Source organism: Fundulus heteroclitus, chromosome 13 (genome assembly GCF_011125445.2).
Source record: "Fundulus heteroclitus isolate FHET01 chromosome 13, MU-UCD_Fhet_4.1, whole genome shotgun sequence".
NCBI classification, from domain to species: Eukaryota; Metazoa; Chordata; class Actinopteri; order Cyprinodontiformes; family Fundulidae; genus Fundulus; species Fundulus heteroclitus.
Window position 1 is genome coordinate 28,836,753 of NC_046373.1, and position 12,735 is coordinate 28,849,487.

At 40.5% G+C, this 12,735-nt stretch overlaps 1 protein-coding gene across 1 annotated transcript in view; it reads right to left on the minus strand.

Annotated features, from left to right (window-relative positions):
- Positions 1-1,397: 1,397 nt before the first annotated feature.
- kcnk9 (potassium channel, subfamily K, member 9) overlaps positions 1,398-12,735 on the minus strand; it is a 74,107-nt gene continuing 62,769 nt past the window's right edge. Inside the window, exon 2 of the mRNA XM_036145566.1 lies at positions 1,398-3,776. Coding sequence (XP_036001459.1) covers positions 2,893-3,776 — 884 coding nt within the window. The 3' untranslated portion in view covers positions 1,398-2,892. The remainder of the gene's footprint in view (positions 3,777-12,735) is intronic.

The window sequence follows — 12,735 nt, forward strand, 5'->3', positions numbered from 1 at the left end:
ATTTTACCCAGAATTGTAAATCTAGAAGATTTCTGTGGTTCAGTTCTGTTTGCAGTCTTTGATGCACAGAATAAAACTGTGCATCAGACAGGTTGACACCATTGGTTTAGTTCTGAAAAATGCATTTCTGCTGTGTGGTTATCACTGTTGCTTTGTAAATTAAAATGTAAATTAGCACAAGCGCAGATGGAAAGGTTTAAGGTATATTTGTGTTACAACTACAGGGATACGCAATAAATGGATTTCTATTGAAAGGTAATGCTAAATTGAAAAACCTTCGGGATTTAGTTGACTCGACAGGCAGACTCACACATGGGACGAAAGGTCCAGGTCCATCACAACACGTAATGCACCTATTTATTCTTTGTTAAAAAGAAAAAAACACCTAGCTAGTTTTAAACAAATAGTTGTTTTAAAATGTAACCACTCTCCACAGGCGGCCATTTTGAACATGAAAAATGACATATCTGAATTGACTTAATCTCTTCCACAGGCTGAAAAAACAAATGGTAAAATGATGCTGTATAGTACTATTTGTGTCAGTGGGTTCTGTAAACGGCTTTCTTTCACGCTAGAGAACACGTTTGTTCACTCACCAATTCATTAGCCCTTCCTGGCTAACTAGTTAGCACAAGCTAGTGTTAGCTAGGTTCAACAGTCACACACTGACCATAGAATTGGTCATAACAGCAATATTGAAAAGCAACACTGTATAAAGTGTTACATACAGAATATGAACTCTGTTGTCCGAATTGAACTGTTTGGCAATAAAAGTGTTATTAGACATTGCTAAGGTGTTGTGCAGATCAATTCGCCCCTTCACCATTTTGTACCTTTGCAGTTTGGGTCATTTTATATACATGAGATTTTAATGCATGAAATGGTGCTGTTTTCCAATGGAACAATTGAGAACACCAGACTTACGTTTTGCACTTATTTAGGGGACATTTTGCACTGAATATACAGTATGATATGGTTCTCGTCTGCATGCCTCAAAACTTTTACATTAAGATAAAAACACACAATTTTATCTTCAAAAATGAAAGTATTTGAAAATGTTGCCATATTATTTAATTATGTTTCTATGATTATCTATCCGCTATGCTTTTTCAGCCAGAATACGCAAAAAATATGGATGTATTTTGAATTTTTTTTTTTCTTCCACTTTCACAATATTTGTCGGCAAAATTCACCAAAGTGCTAAACCCAGAGGAAAAACTAGAAGCCTATACAATATGGTAAGTACTTGTATAAACCATGATATATGAATGGACAAAATGGTAGGCTTGTTGGCACACACTGGTGGTGGAAAGGACAAAAAGGCAACACGTGGACACAAAATAGGGTTGGGAATAAATGAAGTGGAAAACATTTTGCACAGAAATTACTGTTTTTTGTTTTTTTTATTCACTCAGCTCACTGGTAGCCTTGCCATTAGACATTAGTGAGTAAGCCAATTTTTGTGGTTGAAGACCAAGATCAAGTTGCTGCATCAAACTTTTAATCTGACCATGTGGTTTGAAATACACTCAGAGTTGAGTTGGCCCATATTTGATTCAGGACTGAGTTAGGGAAAAGTCCAGTTGGGTTGTCTTTAACCCAACAGGTTTTGAAGTTTACAGGTACTATATGTGAGGAGAGGCCAGACTACCGGCAGTCTGTCACACGGCCACCACTCGCAACAAACATGCATGCACCCCTCCACACCTACACCTAAATGCAAATTTCAGATGCCAACCAAACTGACAGGCATGTTTTTTGGACTGTGGCAGGTAACAGGAGTACATCGTGCTACCCTATGCATGCATGGTGAGGAACTCTGCACTAAAAGGCACGTGCCAAGATTTGAACCAAGGAGTTCTTGCTGTAAGCCAACAGCCACTGTTCTAGCGTGCAACCCAGCCATATCTATATTTTCCAACATTTACAGAGCCGAAATTGGCAAATAAATTTCATACCATGTCTTAACTGCATTGCCTTATCTCTCATATGATACTAAATATTTATCAAGGTGTTATGAATGTCAGCCTGCAAAAAAAAAAAAAAAGTATAAATTAAAAAAATAATAATATAAAATCAACCGTTTGAATGGGAAGACCCTAAAACTAGTAAACTGGCATAGTGTAGTGGTTGACTTTCCCTTTTGGTCACTATTAACTTGAAAAGGCTGCAAGTGAAGTTAAAGCTATTTAGGTCCAATCCAGTGTTTGTAGATCAGCAGGAAGTATCAATAACAGCAGTACGATCCTTTGATTCACACACAAGACATTTATACACCAACCAGGGAAAAAAGGACTAAAGAAGGTCACAAAACCATGGCATACTAGTAATGACATCTAAGTCACATGCTAAAATTGGCAACAATATTTTGGCTTGACGTGAGGTGACACAATTGGAGTAACTGATTGCTTATAGAAAATAATACCTGATGCTTTCGATCGTTTTGAATTCTCTGTCTGCAGCAAGGCAATGGGATAATACATAATAACAAATATCTCTTCAAGTTAAAGTGAAACAAGCAAACTCCCTTTGAAAAATAGCATTTCCCCAGTGTGCATCATTTAGTACGTAACCAAAGTTCATGTATTAATTTTATAGTGTAAATCTGTAATAAGTAACCTTTTATTGTTCATGTTGTGTCTCTTTAAATTAGGCAATTCTTGAAAAAATAGACATCCATGCTTCATGCTTTGCATCCTTTTGGGTCCACTGTTGCTGTCCTGCCCAGTCTTCTTTACATGTTCCTGGCAATACTTTTATTACATACCACCAAACCGGGGTGGGGGGGGGGGGGGGGGGGTGCTAAAATAAAATCTGGTGAAGAGCAGCATTGAAAATGTTTGACCTAGTGTATAAAACATGAAAACTCACTGGTCCTGTGAGTGCTGAGTTTTAGATAGATTTCCTTCTCCTCATGAGCTGGTGATTGTCCGTGAAGCTGTGAAGGCCGGGAGAAACCGAGCTGATGGGCGAGGGGAGGAGGCTGTTCTTCAAGGTGCTGGGCGAGATCTCCTCGATCCTGTACGAGACCGAGTGAAAGTACTGATTGCGGTTGAGCTGCGAGCTGAATGAGTTCTGATGGGAAAAGGCACAGCCCAGGCCTCCGATCCCGCCGCTGGAGCTGCCGTAGTCGTGCGAGCGGTAGTGCATGCACGGGCACACCGACTGGAGGTCGGTCACCTCCGTCCTGTATGGCTCTCGTCGCCGCCTGCTCCGCTGCAGTGATTCGTCCTGGATGTGGATGATCATGCTGTTGCGGTTGCCCGCGAGGGAGGCGCGTTCCTCGGCGTCCCGTCGCTCGTCCTCGCTGTTCATAGTCAGGAAACGGAGCACGACAAGGTTGAGGAAGGCTCCGATGACAGTCAGGCCCACAAGGATATACATGAAGCTAAAGGCCACGTACAGGGGCTTCTTCTGGAGGGCCCGGTTCTTTTGAAGGGCCACAAAGTCCCCAAAGCCTATTGTTGTTAATGTGATGAAGCAGTAGTAGTATGACTGAAAGAAGCTCCAGTCCTCGTAGTGAGAGAAAGCAGCGGCTCCGATGCACAGCGTGCCGATGCAGGAGAAAAATCCCACCGTCACCATGTTTTCCATGGACACGTCCGTGATGCGCATTCCGCAGCATTTCTTGATGCGTTTGAGGAGGTACTTGACGAACGTGTTCATCCTCTCACCCAGGCTCTGGAACATGACGAGAGTCAAAGGGATTCCCAGGACAGCATAAAACATGCAGAAGGCCTTCCCTGCGTCGGTCCCGGGTGCTGCATGCCCGTAGCCTGACAAAAAACAAGAGACAGAGCAGAAGTTAGCCATGCTAGGATCACTTTACTTCCAACTCCTTGCAAAAGTGTTTATACACTTTGAACTTTTTTCCCCTTTTGCTGTTTAATATGGAAAAATGGAAGGAAAGCAATAGATGTTTTTTAACACTACAAATGTGTCCAGTTGTATTTTGGTCCCTTTAATCTGATACCCTTCAATAAATCTCAGTGCTCTCTGAAAGTTACAGAATTTGTAAATAGTATCTAAATGACATAAATGTTAAATGTTGCCACAGATTCTTAATTTAGATCTGGACTTTGACTGGACCATTCTGGCCCATTAGTTGACTTTGTTGTGAGCCTCTCCGTTGCAGCTCGGGCTGTTTGTGTTGCCTCGTTATTCTGCATTCATCTTCCTATCAAATCTGATCAGCTTCCCTGTTCACCCCAGGGGAAAAAAAAACAAAAACACAAACATCACATCTGAACAGCGTTATGCAACCACCACCATGTTTCCCAGTGGAGATGGTAAATTCATTTGCATTATTAATTTTCCACCGCACATTTTCCAAGTGGTGCCAGAAGGTTTTTATTCTGGTCTTCTGTAACCTGAGCACCTTTGCCAACAACATGGCTTGTAGCAAACTGCAAACGGGACTTCTTTCGAATGATAGCTTTTTTTTTTTCGTTTTTTTGCTTGTTTAAAAGTCAGATTTGTGGAGCGCATGAGTACAGTGATAGCTGTCCAGTCAACAGATTTACCCACCTGTGCTGAGGATTTCTACAATGTTAACATTTTAGGGATTATTGACTGAACAGTCCATTATGAGATGTTAGTAAGTAACCTGCAACTCCTTTGGATAATTGGTTGCACCTGAATTTCTATGTAGGGGCATTAAGGTAAAGGGAGATAAAAAGATCTTTTACATAACACTTTACAGAAAAGCTCAAAAACCTATTGACATTTAACAATTTTGTGTTGTACATAAAACCCAAGTGAAAAAAAACACTATAAAGTTTGTGGTTGTTATGCAACAAAGTGCAAACGATTCAAGGGATGGGATTTATTTATTTATCTTTTGCTTTGGCTGCATGTGCTTTTCAAGCTGCAGACAGGACCACTTCGCTTCCGCCCCCCATTCAAAAAGCCCCGAATCAGCTTTTGTTTACAAACAGCGCCATACAAGAAATCTCACTAAGAGTCTGCGAGCGCTGCCAGAAGAGGTATACTGAATAGGTGGCCGCCACAGAAATGTGTCTGCTCATTAATCTTATTTGGGCTTCAACATTAAAGTGAAGGGGCGTCCCATTAGTCAGAGGTTTCCGGTGAGGTAGAGGAGTTTGGAGCAGGGATTGGGGAAGAGTCATATAGGGAGGCCAGTAAAGCTTTTAGCTTAATTAGACTTTATATTTAGACCAAAAGCCGCTGACTCACACAATACTTTGGAAAACTAGCCTGTGGGATAACAATGGAAATTATTCACAATGTTTGATTCGATTTTCAAATTTAAGTGGTTTTATGTGTACATCATCTTATTTACAAAGTCACTTCTGCGATTACAGTATAAATAAGAGCTACAGTTCTTAAGTAGTGTCACACTGAGCGTGTCTTTTTACAGAGTCCATAGCTGCCAATATTAAAACTAAAGTCAAAGCCAAGAAACACCAACTGTCAGCTGGCATATCATCACTGCATGAAAGGCTCTCCAGAACAGACTTCATATTTCTGGAGTACTGTAAAGAAATATTAGGAAACATATTTATTTAAATGTCCATGATAAGCTCTGCGGTTTATATTGTCAAATATTGATTCCGTCTTTTCCCATTTGGCCTTCTGCCCACTCGCGTATCTGTTATTTATGAACTTTAAGAAAAGAGACCTTGACTAAGAAATCTGGTTTGCACTAGCAACAGCATCACTTACTTCATGTTCGCATGTGTGCTGCGGATTACTGGAATTTGCACTTCCTCTGTGGATTTTCAGAGAAACGCAGGGCATCAGGATGGGATTGAGCTCTGCATAAGCAAATACGGGTTTGAGGATTTGGTTAAATTGGAAGCCGAAGATTCAGTTTGAATTATCAATTTAAACAACAGCGTGTCAAAAGTCAGAAGACAATAGGTTTGGGTTTGTCATTAAATATATACTTATGGTTTACTGAAACACCTTACTTCCATGATGCAAGACAACTATAGTTGTCTTGCATCATGGAAGTAAGGTCACACTTTTCTAAGTGTGAGGACAATATGACCCATTTAAACTAAGCAACATGTCAACAATGCCACAGTTCAATGAATTGCGATGTAAATATAGAGAAATATTTATACATCTGAGAATTTCAATAAAACTGGAAATTCATGCTTCCAGTGTTATATATTAACCTACTTTCATCATACATAAATAAATATATAAACATAGTTGCTATCAAAAAGGCTTTCTTTTATTACATCATTATTTCCTTTCATGGCCATGCGGTGCAGCCCAATATTATATTATTTCTCTTCTTTACAAATCAAATTACAAATCAAATTCCATTTGCAACATTAAACAATTGTAGGAAAAAAAGCTGAGTTGCTGTGCATCCTAACCAACAATTTGAGGATTTATTTAGCAAGACGCAGAAGCAGTTTAAGTTGTTACATAATGCAAACAAAAAGTAATTTAAAACATTGAAATATTTTATTTATACCATCAAGATGAGTTGCAGTAATTTCCCCATTTAATTCCTTAAAGGGGCCATGATAAAAAAATATTTTTCTGAGGTTTTGGGGGTATAATATGATCTGTTGTGCCTTGATGAGGCCGTATTAATGTCAAAACTGAATACCAAAGGATCTGCTCAGGGGTGATCAGCTTTGTTGCTTTGCTCGGATCATAAAACAGGTTGTCTTTCTATGTAGGTTATCTTTCTACAGAAATAATATTCTCCAATCAGAGCACACTATCAAGCAAACAGCCTTCCCCCTCCCCTCCTACACCCACCTGATGCACCAGCCGTGGTTTCCCACTTGCATGTCTGACTGCTCCACTTAAGAGGAGGAAGGCGGAGCAGCGAGCAGACGGCAGAGCCAGATCAGCCTCCCTGTATCGGCTCAAACAGGAGGCAGTCACCGCAGAATATTCCATATTCAACCTAAATCTAACTTCACAGCGGTTACTAAAAGGGGAGCTGAAATGTCCGAGGGTGGTCTAAAACGCATGAAGGTTCCACTCACTCCTGAAGGATGAGAGCTACACAGAAGAGTGGCTGAAGTTCTTCTATGAGGACTTTACTGAAGACTGTTTCCTGTGAGGGAATGTAAGTCATGGTTTTGGAACAAATGGATTAAAAAAAACTTTTGTTCCAACACGGAAGGTGGCGACCACAACGCTGTCATTACCTATAAGTTTATTTCATTTCTAAATGCTCTCAAATGTAAGGAAGGTGTTTGTAACTGAAAAATCCGGTTGACCGACTGACGAGCTAAGCCGCTGCCAGCTGCATGATTTTCCTGTCGCAGCCCGGGACAGCGAGCTCTGCGCCATACAGTCTGAGTCACGGTGACTGTGTGGAGCTCTCCTTCTCATAGTCCATTGTGTGGACCATGCCACGGTCTATTGGCTTTGTATTTCAGTCCCACTGTGTTGAATCCCGGCGCCAGGTTAAAGCCTTTGGACAGCTCGGCCTCACCTGTTCCACGTCCAGCAACACAAACACTTCCACCAGCCAGAATAATGGATTTGTAATGGAGTGTTGTGCCGAGAAGAGAGGTGTGGATGGAGAGGGTCACTTGCCTGACAAAACAAGTTGACTTTTTTTTATTCAATTCTTTGGAGAACATATGCAACAATATCAACCACATGAAATGGTTGATACAGTGATGTTATGGCACCTTTAATTTAGTAATTAATAAAGGCCTTTGATATAGGGCTGCACAACGTGGACCAACAAATATTTTAAATATTTTTAGGCTTGATGCCAATATATATTTATCTCGATATGTTTTTCTTTTCATAAAATAATCAGAAGTCAAAGCTTTATTCCAAATGTCTCACAGGAACATTGTTTCACAAACAGCTGTAGATAAATATGAGAAACGGCTGCAAAATAACCTATTGGAATACATAAAAGCATAATTATAATGCTTATTGACCATTTGGAAATAAACAATGTATTTCCAACTAATTTCAATATTTTTCAAATCTCTGTATATTGCCCAGCCCTACTTAAATACTTAAATTATAACATCAAAACATTATTAAATGGGATTTTTTTTGGACATGTTGGACTATTATCCCACTACAGCAGTAATATCAGTTAGAACCTGATCTAAGAAGAAAACAACCACAACATAAAAAGATTGCATGAAGCAGATAGGAGGGAGAAAATGAAGGGGAGATGGGGAGAGAAAGTGAGAAGGGGGAGGGGGAGGAGAAAGAAGTCAGAATGATTTTAAATAGTACAGATATATCTAAAAAAACATTTTGATTATTTGTGTCATTAATTTCTGAAAGTGAGACAAATAGATTCACTAAATATAGAATGAAATATTTCAAGCCTTTACTTTTGGTGATTTGGATGGCTTACGGTTAAAAGAAATCCCAAATTCAGTGTCTCAGTTAATTACTATAATGCATAATACCAATAAAAGTAATATTTTAAAGAGAAATGTCATGGTAGTGGAGAGTATGTTCATTTCTATGCACTCAGTTAAAGCTGTAATGGAAGCTCAGGTTGCATTGACGGGGGTCTTCATGTCATCTCCATTGGTTCTGCTGTCCCTCATCTTCCTCTGGACAACACTCCGCAGGTTTTCAGTTGGATTCAGGTGAGGGGAGTTTGCTGACCATTCAGGAAGTAACACCAGGGTCACTGGACCAGCTTTTGGTACCTTTGGCAGTGTGGGCCGGTACCACTGCTGGAAAATCAAATCAGCATCTCCAATAAGCTCGTCAGCAGAGGGAAGCATGAAGTGCTCTAACGTTTCCTGGAAGATGGTTGTGTTGACTGTGGACTTCAGAAAACCAACACCAGCAGATGACAGTCATCACTGATTATGGGAACTTAAAACTGGACTCCAAGCAAAGGGGATTCCATCTCTCCACTCATCCTCCAGACTCTGGGATTTTGACTGCAAAATGAAATGCAAACTTTACTTTCATCTGTAAAGAGGACTCTGGATCACTGCATTGGGGTGTCAGGAGTGGCGTGACTCGAGTAATGCAACGTTGGTGCAGGCTTCGTCTGTGTGCGGTGACTCTTGATATGCTGACTGCAGCCTCGGTCCTCTCTTTGTGAAGCTCTCCCAAATTCTTGAATGGATGTTGCTTGATAATCCTCTCAAGGCTGTGGTTATCCCTGTTGCTGGTCTACATTTGTTTTCTTTGACTCATCTTTCTATGAATATGTTTGGATAGAGTGTTTTTTAAACAGCCAGCTTCTTTGGTAACTTCAGTGGCTTACTCTCGTTGTGGAGGCCGTTAATGACTATCTTCTGGACATGTTTATGTAGCCTACGGACCCAGACTCAGATTCTGTTGTCCCAAGCCTAGGCAATGATGTTACCAGTGTCAGTACTGGTCCTATATTTGCATTAAAGTCAGCTCATCTGGACTCTAGGTCTCTTTTTACCATGGCACCATTGGCAGACATTTTACATGCACAACAGTCTAATGTGTGGGTTCTCTCTGGGTACCCCAGCTTCCTCTCACAGTCATCAGTTACGTGAATTGGTTACTCTATGTTACCCAAATAAGGAAATGTATGTGTGCATGGTTGTTTGTCTTGTGTGTCTCTGTGTTGGCCTGTGGTGGATTGGCAACATTCCCAAGGTGCCCTCCTCCTTTTGCTCACTGACCACTGAAAACAGGTATTATAGAAGAATAGAAAATAGATGACTAGGTGGTTTTATGTTGGCAGGAAACTGCGATTAATAATCTGTCCATTAAAGTGAACATTATGCATCTCTGGCTGTATTTGGCGTATTATTTCCTTAACTGATACTTTACTATTAATGAAAAGACCTTTAAAGCCTTAAAGAGGCTTCTTGGTTACTAGGTTGTAAACTACTCCTCTTTGCCACCCAAACAATATCTTGTTTTGATGTATAGTTAAAATGTTAAAGCTATTGTCTTTTTACTTTGTTAATATCATTGTGCCATACAGAAAGAAACATTAAGACCATCAGGGGGGGTACATAAGTTCAATTTAAGTCAACGGGGATTACCTCAAAGGCACTTTCTAACTTTCAGTCTCTGCTTGGCGTATTGTATTTTTATATCATACTGTATGTGAACAGCTGTGTTAATTAATGTGGGTCTAACTTTTATTTCAATCTTAGTATTGCTAACAACAGTTGTAAAAGTAGATCCACTCTAAGTAAAAATCACACATTTTTGTCCCCCACACCTCTCGTGACCTTCTCTTGAACTGTGTTGCCTTTAAATAGATGCAGAACGGATCACTCTCATTTCACCGTTAATCTAAAAACTAATATAAAAAAAGAGTTCACAGAGGGTGTTTGTGATGATTAGGATGTTGGATCATTTCCCACACAACTGAATCTGCTTCTTAATTGTAAAAGTAGAACACTAATTAAATATGCGGCACATAACTATTTTCAATTTAACGTTGTAACGGCAAGGGTTTAGGTAGATTCCTTAACAAACCTTTGAGTATATGCAACTGTAAAAGAAATTGAGGATTTTATGCAAAACTATGTTGTTGTTTTTTTGTAAGAACTGTACCCTTAGCTCCAGAAAGATAAGGTAAAAAATATAGCAGCAGATTTTATACGGACAGAATTTGCGATGAGCAACAGAGTTGGGGATTAATGCAAAAATGTAATGTAGGAGTCACTGTCCAAGAAATAAATCAAGTTGCTTAAAAGTGCTACAATGTAATAGTGCTAAAATGTTTTCTAAGCCCTGCCTGTTTTAAGCCAGTGTCTTAAATTACTTGGTTTACATTGAGAGTTCATTATTTCATGTTGCATGGGCAGCTTGAAGCAGGGGTAAGGTTCTCTGATACAATCAAAGCAATGGAAACCAACAAGAGGATATGTTTTTTGCCGGAAAGGGACAATTACCCTTGCTGATCATATCTCAGGCCAAACTGTGGAATTAAAGAAGCCGCTCAATTCACTGCACTATCTGTTGCAGCGATCTGGAGCAGGTTTACCACTCAGAGAACAAATGAGAATAGGAAGCCTTATCTCCATGACAAAATAAGCCAATGTGAAGACCACAGTAATCAGGATTCTGCTGTTTGCAGCAAACCTGATTAAAATAACAATGCACCAAGCTTTCCATTCCTTTTTCCAGATATCACATAATTTTGTGTTACTATGCGACTAGGGTTCGAGTCCTGGGCCCGGCAGGGGCCTTTCTGTGTGGAGTTTGCATGTTCTCCCTGTGTCTGCGTAGGTTTCCTCCGGGCGCTCTGGTTTCCCCTTCCACTAAAAATATGCCGGTCAGGTCAGCCATTAGTGGCGGCATGCTCAGTCGCAGCAGATCAGACTCGCCCTCCATCTGATCTACGACATTTCATTGTATGTACCTTGTATGTATAATGACAAATAAAAGAATCTTATCTTATCTAACTATAGGTTTTATTGCTGTCTTTTAAGAAGCTAGACAAGTAAAACCCACAAAAAACAAATGACTGACGAAAGGACAAGAACATAACAACAAAAAGTTCCACAGCATGACGGCTGCAGCTCTACATGCCATAAACATAATCCACTTGGCTCTGTCTTTGTGTTGTCAGCACCTGGTGAGAAAACTGGTCCCCCTTGGACTCAATACCCCCTGTGTAACTGGCTCCTGGAGTTTCTCACAGGCAGACCCAAGTCTGTTCATAAGATAACACCTCCATCATCATCTCCCCCAGGGCTTCGTACTGAGCCCACTGCTCTTCACCCTGATGACCCAGGACTGCCATGCCAGGTCCAGTACAAAAACAGAAGAGGAGCTCATCAGGGACACCTGATGAGCTCCTCTGGCGTTCTGTTAACTGTGACATCATCCAGAGAAGACGGCTCACCCGCTACTACCATCTAATGTAGAACAGATTACTGGATCAATGTGTGCTTCTGTGCTTTTTTGTCTCTCTTGTTGTGTCTCTGCTCTGTCTTCTGTAACCCCAGTCGGTCGAGGCAGATGACCGTTCATACTGAGCCCCGTTCTGCCGGAGGTTTTCCTTCCCGTTAATGGGGAGTTTTTCTTCCCGCTGTCACTTCATGCTTGCTCAGTATGAGGGATTGCAGCAAAGCCATGTACAATGCAGACGACTCTCCCTGTGGCTCTACGGTTCCCCAGGAGTGAATGCTGCTTGTCGGGACTTTGATGCAATCAACTGGTTTCCTTATATAGGACATTTTTGACCAATCTGTATAATCTGACCCAATCTGTATAATCTGATTGAACTTGATTTTGTAAAGTGCCTTGAGATGACATGTTTCATGATTTGTCGCTATATAAATAAAATTGAATTGAATTGAATTGAACTGGCCTAAAGGATGGAGGTGATATATATAGATATAGATAGACATAGATATAGATATAGGTATAGATATAGATATATAAACTTCTGTGGTGTCTCTGCAGCTGGGCCCAGTGGGGCCCAGCTGCTCTATGGAGCTCTATGTTTGCAATAATCATAAATGAGCTGACCTGATTGTTCTATATAGTTCTGTACAAATAGAATTCAGTTAGAAACATTTGTGTTTATATGTCTAACCTGAGAAGCTCAGTAGGCTAAATTCTCTTGAGGTGCCTTGATATTTGGGCCAGCTCACCAGCGTTTGTTTAAATAATGAACATCTGAAATCGCAGTGCGCATGCCCAAGACGCTCTCAGCAGACAGCCGTGTAGCACAAATCATCTGGCCCCAAGCTCGGCTTGTCCAATCAAAATACTTGAATTGCACACGTTAGGTTTAAGCTCTGCTGGATAGTGTGTGACAATCTAGGCAAAGCAAATTTATTTGTATAG